The sequence below is a fragment of the Crocodylus siamensis genome, chromosome 4, assembly GCF_052110815.1.
Source record: "Crocodylus siamensis isolate JL-2025a chromosome 4, ASM5211081v1, whole genome shotgun sequence".
NCBI classification, from domain to species: Eukaryota; Metazoa; Chordata; order Crocodylia; family Crocodylidae; genus Crocodylus; species Crocodylus siamensis.
In genome coordinates this window covers 55628703-55645501 of record NC_143398.1, presented here as the reverse complement: position 1 = coordinate 55645501, position 16799 = coordinate 55628703, and the positions used below count along the sequence as shown (strand labels likewise).

Below are 16799 nucleotides of genomic sequence, written 5' to 3'. Positions count from 1 at the left end.
GTGCAGGCTCCTACCCTGGGGGTCTTTAAGAATAGGTTAGATGACCCCTTGCTGGGGTCGTTTGACCCCAGTACTCTTTCCTGCCATGGCAAGGGGTCACACTAGATGATTTACTCAGGACCCTTCCGACCCTAGAAACTATGAAACTATGGATGTGGCAAAAGCGAAACTGGAAGTACCACTTCCAGGGGACTTCCCGTTTCGTTGCTGTGAGCTGAGTTTTTCTTTGCCACTTCTTCAGACCATGGCCCAGGGCAAAGCAGCCTGCATGGGGCAAAGCAGCCTGCGTGGGGCCCCCCTTTCTGTCCCCTGGCACATTGATGCCGGGGAGAGCATCAGATGGTGCACATTTGATTAACTGGCATATTTGATTAACCAGCATCCCCCATTTCTGGGGGATGCCAGATGACAGCGCTTTTACTGTACCTTATTTTACTAAAGATAATATGTGACGCTGACTGGAAAAATGGGAGAAAAAGGTAAATCATACCTGTCTGAAAGTAAAAAAGGGCAGATATCAGGTACTGGAGGTGTGGATGGCCTAAGCTTGGCCAGAGCCATAATGTGCTCAAAGGTAATGTCAGTCTGGGTACTAGCATCCACAAGTTGAACATCCTGTGGGCAACTATGTGCTTTATTAATGGGTGCTCTCCGTAAAACCTGAACTACAATTGGCTCCCTGGCATTGCGAAAAGCTTCCACTGCCTCTTCATGTGTAGCCTTGGAGAGGTCCTTCCCATTGACCTAAAGGAAAAGAGAATATTATACAATTAGTAGTCAGAATACAAAGTATTTTATAATAATAGAAACATAAAATATATTCTATTTGTACAGTATATTAAATCATATTCTGATGTTTACTGTCCTCTATGGCAATTCATGCAACAGATGACATAAGGACTGGGTAGGAAAATAACTTCTTTGGTCTTTGCTGAAAAATTAAATGTTAGAACTATTAAAGAAATGTCCTGCTAGAATTAGAAAGAAGCAAAATTAATTTTTTTAAATCTAAATATATTATAAACTCTCCTTGTAATTTATTTTTCTGGCTTATAAAATTTGTATGTGTATGTGTGCACGAGAAAGAGAAACAGAGTGTATAAACTAAGGTTTTATTTTGTTTGCCATTTCAGAATCTTCTGTAACATGAATATGACGCTATTTCTGGCAGATATTCTTATTAATGCAGATGTCAATAAATATGTGAAAGGAAATGAGGCCAACTTTAAATGTTTTGTCACTCATCTACTATTGTTACACTGTCATTAAGACTTTAGTCAGATAGAAGATCTAACTGATATAATTTGCATTATAAATTAAATGTAAACTTAAGTTACAAGGTAAAAAAAACAGAGGGTCAATAAGTAAGGGAACTGTGTACAGTACAAGGTAAAAATTTTTTTGCCAGTATAGTTGTATAAGCAAATTATCTAGAATAGGCAAGTTGAGAAGTTTTAGGCACCCCTTTACACATTACAGGTCAGCAGCAGAAGCAGCAGCAGCAGCAACAATCCCTTAAAGTTGAGGATGCTCAGTTGACCATGGGTCAATTGAAGGGTTATATACGAGTCCATTTTTTCTATCACTGCAGGACTTTGTAGAAGTTATGGGTATTGGTAATTGGTTATGGTGGTAGATGTTGGATCCAGTGGAAAAAACCTGCATGTAACTTGTTTTATGTGAGGAGGCCATTGTGTGGAGGAGAAACCTTTGTCCAGTGGCAATGAGATCCAAGATGACTGGGGTTACTTTCCCACTGAAGCCTTCATCCGACTTCTTAGCCATTGAGAAGTATGCCTTCTTCATCCACCTGTTCCACCACTGAGGTCTTTATGTTACGTTATGCTGGACTGCCCTCCATCTGATACATTACCACCATGGGTTACCATTCCAGGAGTGCAAGACTCCTGATGGTGTTGCACTTAGGGTCATTGGCACATGCAAGCCTTTCCACCCCATGAAGGTGGCAGTCCATGATGAGGACATTACAGGTATCACACAATTAGCTGGTTAACTATGCAATTACCTGGAGACTAGTTACATGGGCAACCATAAAAAGTTCCAACCAGCTATAAAGTTAGACCTCAAAAATGTGTACTAATTTTATAGTTGGCTGCTATAATTGTACATGCTCTGATTTGTACATATTGCAGGCTCTCTCCTGCATCTGGGAACCCTGTCAGCTGACCAGACTTCCAGGTGCAGGGGTACACCTTGCCCACCCAGGGCTGGGAGTCTTGCAACTGAGGGGACTCTTAGCTCCAGGAGCTTCTTATTCTAGGTCTCTGCAGCACCTTGCAGTTTCCAGGACCCAGAGTCTTGTAGCTGCAGATGCTGGGTCCCACAGCATGCCTTTCTGTGCTTGGACCCAGCTGAGTCCTGGCTGCTGCGATGCACGGCTGCCATCTACCAGCTCTGGGGGTGCGTGGAGCCTCCAGTGCTGTGAAATGCAGTTGCTCTGATGTCTGAGCCCCAGGGGTTTCTCACACTCCCAGGGCTCAGTTCTGGGAGGCCATGGCAACTGAGGAGCTTCCAGCCACAGGTGTGTCCAATGAAGCCCTCAGCTGAGATGGGGTCCCAGTTGTGGGAACGTGCTTCTTGCTGGTAGGGAGAAGCTTGATCTTGCTGGGATCATGCTCCCCCTGCACTGTCAATAAGACACAATAAAGATCTAACGCACAATCCCACAATGATGCCTCCTGTTGTGCATGCGTGACAAGCCAGGAGGCATGACTATGTGGATTGCACAGTATATCTCATCATGCCATTACCTACACATGCAGAGGGCTAAGATATAAGGCTAGATCTATTTTACTTTAGGCACATACTAAGCTTTGCAGCTGCACTTATACTCACTTTGAGACCCCATTGTGTTGCAGTGGAGATGTCCAAGTGTCTACTCAGCTAGTGCATGCTCAGTTGTCTCTACTTTGAATGGGTAGGCATGCAACAGCATATACACACCTACTTAACATCCCAAAATTGTACTTGGGAAAAATCCCACAAATGGTGCATATTAGACAGAGAAGAAAGGCAGCTCTCCCATGATTTAGTCGAATCACCTAGTGTTAGGCCACTCCCACAAGGAGCAAGAGATCTAGGTTCTAGATTTCCTTCACCTAGAGAAGTTTCAAAGCTGAATCTCTTGCTTCCCATCCCTGTCTAACCAACGGGCAAGGGCAGATCCAGATGGGGTGTGGCAGTGCAGCTACATCCTCGTTATGGCTGTATTGTATGTGGGCTCTCAGCAGGGAGTCTAGCCAAAAACCTGGCTTTCATGTTGCTTCAGAGCCCAGGGGGTGAGTGCTGCCACTGCTCATCACCTCTCATGGGCTAGGGACATACATTCAAAAAGCCTGAGCCTGAATTGATTCAATCTTTGCAGGTTAGCCTAACCTGCAGAGATTGACCCAATTTGCAAGTGCACAGACATCCATATTTCATTCTGGAAATGCAGGCACATGCCCGTAGTGGCTCAGGCCAGAACCCCGGGAATGCTAAAGAATCCGTCTCTTCTCTTCCACAGGGAAGCTGAGATGAGGCGGAATGCATTCCCAGGCCCCGGCAGGCCTGAGTAAGATTAAGGAGGGGTTTAAACCCCAACCTTCACCTGTAGGGTTCAGAGGGTGAGGGAAGAGGGAGCCTGTCCAGACAGGGGCATGGGAAGACTCCTGGGCAGGGGTGGATGAGGAAGGGGAGAGTCCTGCCCACAGCAGCAGCTCCATAACAGCTGGGAGAAATTTGGGAACACAGCTCCACTGCCAGCCCCGGCCCCTGCCTCCACCTCTGCAGCTTGCCTGCAGACAGGTAGACCCTGGTTGTAGTTCAGAGGAAGAGGGGAAGAATTAACCCCCACCCTGCCCAAGTGCTTAACAGGGTTATGCCCAGACACATCTGGCCATGCCTCCACCCCTGCTTTGGCCATGAAAGCAGAGGGGCAAGGCCAGCCCTGTTCTCTGGAGCAGACAGCACAGACCAGCCTAGGGCTCAGAAAATGTGGAGATGCTGGAGGACTCTGGTTTAACTTAAACCAGGAAGGGGTCTAGTACAGAGCTGCATAAACCAGTTTGACCCAATCAGTTAAGTCTGACACTACATTCACCCAACTTTATCTTAAACCAATTTTGGCCATTCTGAAACTGGTTTATGTGCACTGAACTTATGTTTGGTTATGGGTTTAAATAAGTTTCTGATCACTTAAAATGGTTTATGTCTAACTTCTGTTCCCAGCCTTAATCTGCTGCTGAATTCAGCAGGGAGGGGGAAGGAGGGAAAGATGAAAGAGCAACAGCATTAATCCTCTGGGCTCCAGAGCTGCGTGAAAGCAGGGACTCTTCCCCTGTCACAACCAGGTGATGAACTCAAAGCTCATTGTGCATCTGTGGGACAGCCAAAAGGTGTGTTGAACACCGCCTTACTCCATTCCTCAATCTGCTACTGCCACCAGGCTACAGGTTGAGCATTTTCCAGTCCCCTCTCCAGAGATCTTCAAACTGAGCTACTGCATTTATTATGTATTGTCCAAAACAGACAGGAAAGCAGTGAGAACTTTCTGAGAGCAAAGGTCTCTGGAGCCTCTCCCATTGAGAAAAGCATCCCACGGAGCCACACTCACAGTAGCTTTTTCTCTTCTTCCTCATTTCATGTATGAGGCTGCCTAGAAGGACAACTTAAAGGGGAGGATTTGGAAAGTATTCTGGATAATGCCTAACCTGTGACCAAGGGGGTCTAGCACTGTGCTGGGAATTGGAAATGTAGGTTTAACCCTTCTCTGTGCAAGGGGCTGGGCATTAGAATTTGAGTTGCCAGTTATGAACCACAAGCTTATTTGGATAAATAATGGAAGGGCACCTAACCCTTGGATGAATTTTTGCCAGCTACTATTTCCAGACTTACGTGCATAGCAGAGTGAGCATATAGTGTGAGTATCTGCCTGGCCTGACAATACCCTACTGAGCATGCAAAGTAGCTGTGCAGATGTTTTGAGGTCTATACTGTGCCTAGAATAGAATTCCAAATTGTGTGCAAGTGCCAAGAAGAGGAGTTAGGCAGCTGGATAATCCCATCTTGACCCATAAAATGAAACAGATTCTAGTTCTTGGTGTTTGTGGTGTAATGTAGATTGCTACAAAATCTGTGGATTGTTAAATTCCTAGGTGTTCACTTGTCTGCAGGTGAATTTTTAAAAAGAATACATTTAAAATAATGGGTGAATTGGGCAGTGGCAGTCAAAAACAGAACATCTGACCTGGAATTTATGATATTACCCTACAGAACACTTTATTGTGGTCACATTCAGAAGTCAGGAAAATATTGCTCAATGTCATTAAATTGCAAGGGAGGCTTGATGTGATCTAATTTACATTGTGACATGGTAGAAGATAGGTTTTTGTTGTAAAATATAAGATGAACTGAAGGGTATTAATCCCAGTCTCCTGCTTTATTTTACAGCTTCCTTGACTGCTTGTTTTGATATGAACCTTCACCTTTCATCATACAAATATTTTTCAGCTCCTCCAACAAGTTCATTTAATGGTGGATCATTTGCACTATCACTTAGGTCATTTTTGAGTGTGTTATAGACACAGCAATAGAAACACATTTTGTTTAGGTGGCATACCACTTTCCATTACAACCATTACATTTCAATTGCTTTTACTCTTGCCAAATAAACTGCCAAATAAATGGAAGTCAATAATCACGGTGCCCTGTGACCAATGGGGTATCCCAAGGCTCTGTCCTTCGACCCATATTGTTCAACATCTTCATTAATGATGTGGACATTGGAGTCAGAAGCAGACTTGCCAAGTTCGCCGATGACACCAAACTTTGGGGCAAAGCATCCACACCAGAAGACAGGCAGGCGATCCAGGCTGACCTGGACAGGCTCAGCAAATGGGCAGACGAGAACCTGATGGTGTTTAAACCAAAAAATGCAAGGTTCTCCACCTTGGGAGGAAAAACCTGCAGCATCCTTATAGGCTCACCAGTGATATGCTGGCTAGCACTACAGAAGAAAGAGACTTGGGGGTCATCATTGACCACAAGATGAACATGAGCCTGCAATGTGATGCTGTGGCTAGTAAAGTCACCAAAATGCTGGCTTGCATCCATAGATGCTTCTCAAGCAAATCCAGGGATGTCATTCTCCCCTTGTACTCAGCCTTGGTGAGGCCGCAGCTGGAGTACTGCGTCCAGTTTTGGGCTCCACAATTCAAAAAGGATGTGGAATAGCTTGACAGAGTCCAGAGAAGAGCCATGCGCATGATCAGAGGTCAGGAAAACAGATCTTACAATGACAGGCTGAGAGCCATGGGGCTCTTTAGCCTGGAAAAGCGCAGGCTCAGGGGTGATCTGATGGCCATCTATAAGTTTAACAGGGTGATCACCAGTATCTGGGGGGAACGTTTGTTCACCAGAGCACCCCAAGCGATGACGAGGTCGAACGGTCATAAACTCCTGCAAGACCGTTTCAGGCTGGACATAAGGAAGAATTTCTTTACTGTCTGAGCCCCCATGGTCTGGAACAGCCTGCCATCGCAGGTGGTTCAAGCACCTACACTGAACACCTTCAAGAGCAAATTGGATGCTTATCTTGCTGGGATCCTATAACTCCAGCTGACTTCCTGTCCTTTGGGTGGGGGGCTGGACTTGATGATCTTTCGAGGTCCCTTCCAGCCCTAATGTCTACGAAATCTATGAAATCTATGTACACATTGTCACTTCCCATGATTAGTTTTTGCTTTTTCATTTTTTTTGTAATCTCAAAAATCAGGACAATTTAAAACAAGGAAATTGTGCCCATGTAAAAGCATATCCAAGCACCAACAGACTGTACATGAGGCAGCTGAAATTTGGCAGTCTTCACTCTGTCCAAGTAAATCCACCTGGAGTTACCTGAGTTACTTAAATATCACCTTTGGACATTTGTAGAATAAGTTCTGCTTTTTTTCCCTAGTGAAGTGAAACTGTGCTATGCTGCATGGAGCATGCTTCCAACCCCCAGGGTCAAAGAATCAGAATTCCAAATTGGGTCAGACAAATGGATCCTCATCCAGGCTTTCCTATCAAAACCTATGATAAAAATTATAAATCATAACCCTTCATGAATATGCATTATGATACCATCTGTAATAAGATAAGCACACACATCAATTCATAAAATCCATAGGTACTTTCTGTTGGGGAAACAGGTGGTTCATACAGAGTCTAATATGCATCTGTCCCTGGCAAACCTGTAAGAACGGAAATGTGAGGCAACCTTGGTATGATGTAGTTACCCCCTCTGATGGGGAAAATGTATATTTTTAGCTACACCATTATAACGAGCATAACCTATTTAAGCAGATTTCTTGCAGCCGTTTCTAAGAATGAAGGTATTATGTTGAGTATCTAAGAATGTCTGAGGTGGGATACCAATGTGAATAAAACTGGGATCAAATAATATAAACACTGAGCACACAAAATAGTCTCTTGGACTCTGAACAACATGTTCTACATCACTACATACCCAATATTTCTCTGATAATTTAAGCAAGAGATGGTTAAATAGTGGCTCTATTAAAACTGCACCCTAGAGGGAAGGAACTATACACAAAGGTATTACTGGGCCGGCAGCATTAGGTGGGGGGGATGGTTTAATGATGATCTAAAATATATAAAATGGTAGGAAAATCTGAGAAACTTCCTTAAATAGCAAGATGCTCTAAAAGCTTTTGCAAATGGATAAAACTAAAACCTCTCTTAGCTGCCTAGGAGGCTGTAATCAGTGCTTGTGAAGAGACACTTGGATTCTCTACCAGGAAATATCAAGACTGGTTTGATGAGGATGTTTGGGAGATTCAAGAGTTGATCATTCACAAGTGCAAGGCCTTTTGTACTTGGCAAAATGACACCAATGTAAAGCAAAGAAATTGAATCTCCAACAAGCCAAGACAGGTCCAAACAAGGACCCGTAATATGAAAAAAAAATGGTGGGAAGACAAGGCTAAGGAGATTCAACATCTTGTGGGCATTCATCTTAAGGATCTGGAATGATGAAGAAATCCCAGATGGCCTCAAGGATGCCATGATTGTGAAATCTTCAAGAAAGGAGACACATCTGACTGGAAATGACTGTGGATTGGCTTGCTGTCCACCACAAGAAAGATCATTGTAAGAGCCCTCCTAAACCATCTCCTTCCACTTGCTGAAGAGCTCCTCCTGGAATCTTAGTGTGGGTTTAGGGTATCAAGATGAGCAAGTGACATGATATTCATATCTCACCAGCTGCAGGTGAAATGCCAGGAACAACAAAAGCCTTTCTATATGGAGAACTGTTGTGAAGGATCTTTCTGAAGTACAGGTACCCACCAAGACTTGTCATAATTCTCTGCCTGCTCCATGATGGTATGTGAGCGGTGGTTCTCAGTAACGGATCTATCACAGAACCTTTTGAGGTTAAAATGGGAGTTAAGCAAGGCTGCACCATTGCTTCAACACTTTTCTCAATTTTCCTTGCCATGATGCTATATCTGATGACCTCAAAACTTCCATCTGGAGTGGAGCTAAACTACCAAATGCATGGTAAGTTGCTTAACCTCAGCTGACTCCAAGCCAAAAACAAGACCATCTCAACCTCAATCATTGAACTCCAGTACACTGCTGTTGCAGTAGTGTGTGTTCACTCAGAAGCTGACCTTCAGGCAGTCATCATCATCTTTACTAAGACGTACAAAAAAATGGAACTGACACTTAACATTCAGAAGACTAAAGTCCTCCACTAACAAGCTCCTAATGAACAGTCCTCAGCTCAGCAATCCAGATGCTTAGTGAGACTCCTGAGAACACTGAGAATTTCCAGTACCTCAGAAGCCATCTTTCTCAGAAGGCTCATATCGACAAAGAAATTCAACACCACCTCAAATGTGCAAGTGCAGCCTTTGGACGCCTGAAGAAACAGGTGTTTGAAGATCTCAACATCAGATCCAAACAAAACCAAGCTCAAGGTTTATCAAGCAGTCATGATCCCCACCTTGCTGTACAGAGCTGAGATGTGGACAACGTACACGAGAATCTAAAGTTGTTGAAAAAGTACCATCAGTGGAAGATCCTCTGAATCCACTAGGAAGACAGACATACCAACATTAGCATTCTCCTGCAAGCAAACACCATGATTATTGAGGTGATGATCAATCAACATCAACTCCACTCAGCCAGCCATGTCATATGCATGTCCAACTCCAGGCTTCTGAACCAAATTTTATTCTCCCAGCTTAGCCAAGGTGTACACTCAAGAAGATGGCAGAGAAAGCATTGCAAAAACATCCTTAAGGCCAACTTAAAAAAATGCAACATTAATGTCAGCTCATGGGAGACTATTGCCCAGGACCACCCCAAATACACAAAGAGTCTGCTGCAGGGATCTCAGTACTTTGAAAGCTCCCGACAACAACAGGAGATGGAAAAGCAAGAGCAGCAGAAACAGCATGCCGTAGACCAAATCATGAATTGGACAGAAACATATGTCCAAGCTGCAGTAGAGTCTGTCAATCCCAGATAGGCCTCATCAGCCATCTTTGGACACAGAGATAAGACAATCAAGGAAAACAATAATCTTTGACTGTGAGGTACTGCTGAATAAGTTGAAAAACTAAAATGTCAGTTTAATCTAACAAAAACAGTTCTTAGTAATGCTTTAAATCTGGATCTTTTAGTCACTGCTGAGTTTCACCACTCTAATTCCTTTTTCCTTTCAGGGACATAGACTTACATAGGCCCCTGCTTCTGTAGGTGAAATTTCCCCATTTAAAGTGTGGGGGCTTTACAACTGTCACTTCACAATGTCATATAAGTCCTTAGCATAATTTTTACCCCTCGTGTCCCTAGTCTAACTTTAATATGTAAAGCAGGTTTTCCTAACTTCTTATCCTCTTGTCTAAATCGTTTTGATGTTTATAAAAGTCTCAGGTTAACACATTCAACATTCCCCATTACAAGCCTATGTCTGGAAATACATGCTATGATGTTGCTGCTGTTTACGTTTATATCTCATCCTATCCAGACAGGCTCAGGAAGGCTTACAATAAATAACAAACAACCCACAGACAACAAAACAGCAGCCTCCCCAGTGCTATATCAAGAGTTTTTCCTGTTATAAGTATTGTGATTATAATATCTCAGCTGTGTGGTAATTGAGAGCAAAAGCTGACTTTTAAAAATTGACCATTTTCCATAGATCTGTGTCAGCAGACACAATAGTATGTGTATAATATTTCAGGGGGTGGCAATGTATTTATAGTATTCTCATTAGAATTCTTTGGGAAACCTACAACCTTTTTAATTAATATACATCAATATATATTGATTATTTTGAGGATATATACATGCATTTACAGTAATACTATTTACATGTAAATTGTACTGCAAGGAACAATGTTATTGCCAAATCACATAAACATGAAAATCACAGCTTACACAAGATGTATATTTTGACTTATCTTGGCAATTAACATGCCACTGACCTCTGTTGTCAGAAAATGTTTGTTTTTTCCCCAAAGAAGTGAGGAAATCCATGACCTTTAAAACACTCCATCTTGAACTCCTTGTAAGATACAAGCACTTGTAAGATATACAACACTTCTTTTAATTGTCACTTGGTGTCATTACAACAGCTAGTTAGCGTGCCTAAAAGGTCACTTTTTAAATGCTACCTTCCCCTGAAGAAAGGCCATAGTTTAACTGCCAGATGCTAGTAGCTGTGCTGGCCACTTACATCACTTGATGGTGGGAAGAGAGAAATGTGTTTTTAAAACTAAAACCAGTGCAACAGACAGACCCCTGTTGGAGATCTCTTCACTTAGTTTCTTTAAGATCTTTTCACCTCCTGCATTATCCCCCACCCCAGCACTCTGATATAATCACCTTGGGAGTCCTAGACAGTTGAGTACTTATTTACTGCAAGCCATTTACAGATTCTTAGCTGGATGATTAAATAAACTCCTTGCCTTGGAAAGGTTATTTTCAATGGAAGCCAGGGTACTATTGTAAGTGGATAGGGAAATCAGTCACTTTTAACAATCAACACAAAAGACATGGGAATACATTTGTTGCAGCAGATGGGCTAATTAATCCATAAGCAACTTCTGAATGTTAAGTAAAGAATATATCTTTTCACATGTAAACCGTACCACTGCCCTGTTTGATGAAGCTTCTGTTTAATGAACATTCTCCCCCTTTGGGGTAAACTGCAAAGTCTGGGCCACTTGTCAACAACTTCCCCAGAGTGATTGGTGGCCACTGTTTGGACCTGAGCCATTGCCTTTTGATTATCTCTCTAAACCCAGCCACTTGCAAAAATTCGGCAATATCAGAAAACAAGCAAACAGGGTTTTTTTGTCTTTGATGCATAAACAAATGCTTGAAAAACCAACTGACACTGGCTGACTGCCATTTCTAAAGCCATCACTGACTGCATACCAGTTTATTTCCAAGCACACAGGAGGATGGTGGGGGGAGGGGGGAGAGGCAAGGCGAGGATGGGGCGGGGGAGAGGGAAGGGCAGGGGTGGCTGGAGGAGAAAAGATTATCCATTCATTATATAGGGAAAAAAGGGCTTTAGATTATCCTTACCATACTTATTCTAAAAATAATAATTCTAGATACATACACTATTCCCAGGATACAAGCACTTCTGATCTAGACATAAATTGCCTGGAACTGTTTTTCTGCTACTACTGATTTTGCTTAGTACTGGGGGTCAAAAATGTTGATATCTGTCTCCTGCTTGACAGCCTGAGTTTTATTTCTCACTGTATTTTTTAAAACAAAACACAAACGTGTGAATTTAGTACTCATGGAAGGCATCACATTTACAGCTTTGAAGATTGCAGTCTGTTATCCACAAAACATATTTGGCACAGGCAACCTGAAAAGCAAGTCAGGATATATTGAAGCAAAATCCTTGGAGATCATCCACTTAATCAGTGAGGCCAAATACAAGACCACCTTGAGCATCTTGTTAATCTAGAGACCTCCAAACACATAGGCTTCCCGGAGGAGCTGACAGAGATGCTGTTTGACATAATGCTGAAGTTCACAAGGCACGCTGTCTTAAAAGACATCAATATCTACACAATGTCTCTGAATCAATGGCACTAAACCTCATACCTGATCTTATTACTTCACATATTTTACTCAGAACCTAAATACACACAGATGACTACAACCTGGACTGTATCCTTGATAGACTGGATGTACTATTGATAAGTAGACATAACTGCAAGTGGAATGATTATCCATCCACTACACAGAAAAATGCCTTTATATTATTATAAATGAACACAAATTCCTAACCTGATGATTCTTTATTGTGGGTGGAAATTTGAATCTTCCCTTGAACAATTTGAAGAGAAGTGAAGTACAGAAAAAAACCCCATAATTCTTTCCATCTCAAACATGGCCTTTGGCAAAAGGAGCAGTTCTAGAAATATGAAGGACATGACGTGGTATTCTCACCATTTCTCTTCATTACTAATAGAGTGTGGAGAACATCTGCGACCATCTGGGAGACTTCTTTCTAAAGAGGGATACTAATTCTAATGCTAAAGCATACAACACTCCAACCAAAGAAATAAACAAAAGGTGACCTGTTCAATTACCGCGCACATACTGACTAAATCATGCTTTTGGAGCAAACTACTCTGGAAACTAGCAAATACAGCCTCCAGTGCTGACTGACAAACTTGTATCTGGATCAGGGCTTATGCCAGGATACAGTTAAACAGACACAGCATTTTTTGGTCTGGTCCATGACCAGGCACCATTCTCATTCCTGGAGTGGTGAACTACATTATTCTTTGTTTCCACTGGATCTCTTAGTCACATATTCCTATCTTGCCCCATCTCCTAAAGTCTGCAAAAGTGACTCAGGTCCTTTTCCAAAAACTAAACCCAAAGTATTATGATGGAAATTAATCCTCCACTCCCTGAATGCTATTCCAGAAATATTAGTCCTATGCAATATCTACCTGAAGCCAGTAAGATAGTTAGTTAGATAAGGGCTATTCAACTGGCAGCCTGTAAGGAGTTAAATTGTAGCTCCTGGATTCCCTCCTTGCTCTACTCATCACTCCAGACTGCAGCTGGAGACTCCAGGTTCCCCCTCCCTCCTCTGGATGCTGTTTCCTGAACCACCTCAGAGGGCGGAGCAGTTTGGGGAGCTGACACGGTGAGCCTGGGGTGTGAGGTGCAGTGTGGGGATTAGAGGCACCAGGGGCTGCACATATATGTTGCAGGGAGGAGGGATTGCAAGTATGTGGTGCAGTATGGGGTGCCCACATGTACCAGTGGTGGGCTCAGAGGCACACAGTGCAGCAGTAGGAAGGGATCATAGGCACCTGTTTCAGTGGTGGGGGCAGAGACGTGGGCATGTAGTGCAGCAGTGTGTGGGGTGTGCTGCCTGGGCAGGTGGTAGGGGGAGCTATGGCTCACCATGGTGCAGTGCAGAGGGCATGTGGCCCCCGCTGGTGCAGCCCGTGGGGTGTGCAGCCCCCAGCAGCTTGGAAGTTGGACAGCCCTGGGTTAGACAATGCAAGAAATACAAAATGAATCATGCTATCGTTTTCTCGTGGTGGACATCCCCCCCCCTACAATGTCCTAGTGTCTAATAGAAATTTGAAACCCTTCTAAGCAAGCTGGCAAGACAAGGGTACGCTGGCGTGCTTTCTATTGGTGTAAAAGTCACCCTGCCTGCCTCACCCAGGCACCATCAGCCACCATCAGGCACCAGATCAAGGGATGGTGGAAGAGGAGAATGGTGGAACATTCCCTGTGCAAGTGTTGCCCTTCCTGCCTCCCACCACCAGCTTGCCATCCTCCTGGGGCCCTTGCCCATCTCCAGGTGGGATAAGCATGGGTGGAAACCCCAGAGAAGGAGAAGTGGTGGTTTGGGGATCCTAGACAAAAGCTTGTGTCAAGTGCTGACTTTCATGATATCTCAGAGAGGTAGATGCTCTGCTACATACAAAACCTGACTCAGAATCAGATTATTTATGAATGATTTATCACCCTGTTCCCCACAAACATGCAGTGTGCTATGGGTGAGAGGTGGCTCCCTTCTGTCCATGGTCTGGTCCTGACATGAATGGCTCTCCACCCCAGGTCCTGCCCCCTACTGGGGGCAGCCAGCTATCTAGGGTGAACCAAGGCTCGACAGTGCTGTGGTATCACTGCGTTTAGGAGAGGTTCTGACTTACAAGTATTCAGTCATAATCTCACAGGTGGTAGCTTCACTCATTGGATCCTCAGCCAAGCACATACACCAAATGTCTGAACCTGCAATTCCTCTTGTACTGAGCAGGATTACTACTGCAACAACACATCATTAGTAGGGTAAAACTAACCTGACTCATGACAATCTAAAGCCAGCTCACGTTCCCTCTTAGTGGGTAACCAATCCAATGCTTGGTGAATTCTGCTTCACAACGACAGGAAGAGCCGACAGCAAAGGATCAAACAGTGACATCGCTACGAATGCTTGTCCATCACAAGCCAGTTATTCCTGTGGTAGCTTTCTGACACATCCTGCTTTAAATCCAAAAAATTAGAGGGATCATGAGGCCCCGTTTTCATGGTCTGTACTCCATGAAAATCAAGATCAAACAAGTTTCTGCCCTTCTGCTCCACAGGAGGTTTCTGTCCTCCCTGAGCTCGCCTTAGAATAATACCTCATTACAATTTGACAGGTCTACCACCCCACTCAAACTCCCCACCTCACACTGTCGCCAGGTGCTTGGAGCCAGAAGGACGAACCTGCATCAGGTTGGGGTAGCAGGGGTGTCCCCAAGATGGCCTCCTCCCAGCCCAGTTGGTTCTCCCCCTTCCTCAGAGGGAAGAGACCTAGGAGGTGGGAAACTTGAGTTATATGCCGTCAATCATAGAAATTAAGGACTGGAAGGGACCTCAAAAGATCATTGAATCCAACCCCCCCGCTCTGGGCAGGAATACTGATGAGATCAAATGATCCCAGCAAGGTGTCTGTCCATTCTCCTCTTGAAGACTTTCAAGGTTGGAAACTGCACCACCTCCTTGAGAAGTCTATTCCAGATTCTGGTCACTTTTACCATAAAGAAGTTCTTCCTTACATCCAACCTGAAATCATCCTCTAACAGATTATGGCCATTGCTCCTTGCCCTCCCCTGAGGCACCCTAGTGAACAACTTTTCTCCCAGCTCCTGATATTCACCCTTACAGCCCTGTAGACTGCCACCAAGTCCCCCCTCAGTCCTCTCTGCACCAGGCTGAACAATCCCAGATCCCTTAGTCTTTCCTCAAAAGGTTTGTCCTCCAGGCCCTTAATCATTCTTCTGCTTCTCTGGACCCCTGCAAGATTCTCCACATCTTTTTTGAAGTGCGATGCCCAGAACTGGACACAGTACTCTGGTTGGGGTCTCACCAGCACTGAGTATCAGTTCCTTAGCGCTGCTTACAATGCATTGGCTAATGCATCCCAGTATGCTATTATCTCTGTTGATTACAGCATTGCACTGGTGGTTTATGTTCATCCTGTGATCAGTCATAACCCCAAAGGCCCTTTCAGCCATCATGCTGGCCAGGACTTCTCAACTAGTATCAGGAAAGCAAATCTGAAGAGATACAGCCATGTCCTGATTTCTTCCTTCCTCAGAGAGATTTCCTTCTTCAAATACTTCTTGTGCACTGAAATCAATGATGTATGAACATATGAACAGTTACAACTTTTCACAGTACTCCCAGCTGCACAAGGAGTTTGCCTTTATTGGTGCAGAGCACAATCCAAACTCCATTGATTTCAATGGAGTTTGGATTGGGCCCTGATTTTAACAAGTGAATGGAGATTCAAACTCACATCTCCTACTGGGCAAGAGATTGGCCTAACTGGTAGGTTAAAGGCTATTCTGGGTTAGGGGCAGTGTCCTCACCTTTTACTGAAACTGTCACTGTCTAGAAAGGAATGTTGGATTTATTAGGTCAGGATAAGAGAGAGGGTACACGAAGGAACATAACCTTTCTCCAAGGACTATTGGTGCATTTTGCATTGAACAGTCACTGTATACACATACAGCAGTGACAGCATAGACAGGAACTCAGGAACCCACGCTTCCTGATTGAGTGCCCTCAGCACTAGACTTCAGAGTTAGGTTTCCCCTAGTGTTCTCTTTTCCGATCCCACAAATCTTGCTTTCTTTCTTTCGTAGAAGGGTTAGAGGGTGCCCCTCCTCAACCAACCTAACTCATGCATTGTAATTACATTCCCCTGGGAAGTGGTTGCTAGATCTTTAAAACTCCTCAGACTAAGAGTGGCATAGAACCCAGTTCTTTCATGTTGTGTCTGAATGGTCTACTGGTCTAACCAGTAGAATATTATGTAAAATATGGGTAATCATACTGCCCCAGTAGCCATGTTTAAAAGAAGCAGCAATAGCTATAGGAGTACCTCAGGTCCATAAGCCTGGCAAGGGGTGGATTTTCAGATATTCCCCTCTCTTTGATGTTTCTCATTTGCTAATTTCTGCATCCTCCAAATCAGCATGCTAGCTGTTGTCAATCCCATGCTTAGGAATCCAAATGCAGGTTTGTGGTAATACTGAGTATCACCACATCTAACCTCCTTTATGGATCTGGTCCCAAGTGGATTTTGTGCTGAAGGATACTCAGCTCTGCCTGTTTCTCCCGCAGCATCTTGCCCTGCTTGATGCTCTGGTGGAAGTAGCCTGCCACCTTCCTGCAATTGGAAATGAGCTTGTAGTGCAAGCTCCAAGGTAGTCCCCCTCCAAGGCATC

The 16799-nt window shown here is 43.9% G+C and overlaps 1 protein-coding gene across 2 annotated transcripts in view; it reads right to left on the bottom strand.

Moving 5' to 3' along the window:
• The window catches only part of PDZRN4 (PDZ domain containing ring finger 4), a 386959-nt gene that overhangs the window by 68381 nt on the left and 301779 nt on the right, over nt 1–16799 (bottom strand). For both annotated transcript variants that reach the window (XM_090042335.1, XM_090042336.1), the window contains one exon: nt 491–744. In XM_090042335.1, the coding sequence (XP_089898461.1) occupies nt 491–744 (254 nt within the window). The remainder of the gene's footprint in view (nt 1–490; nt 745–16799) is intronic.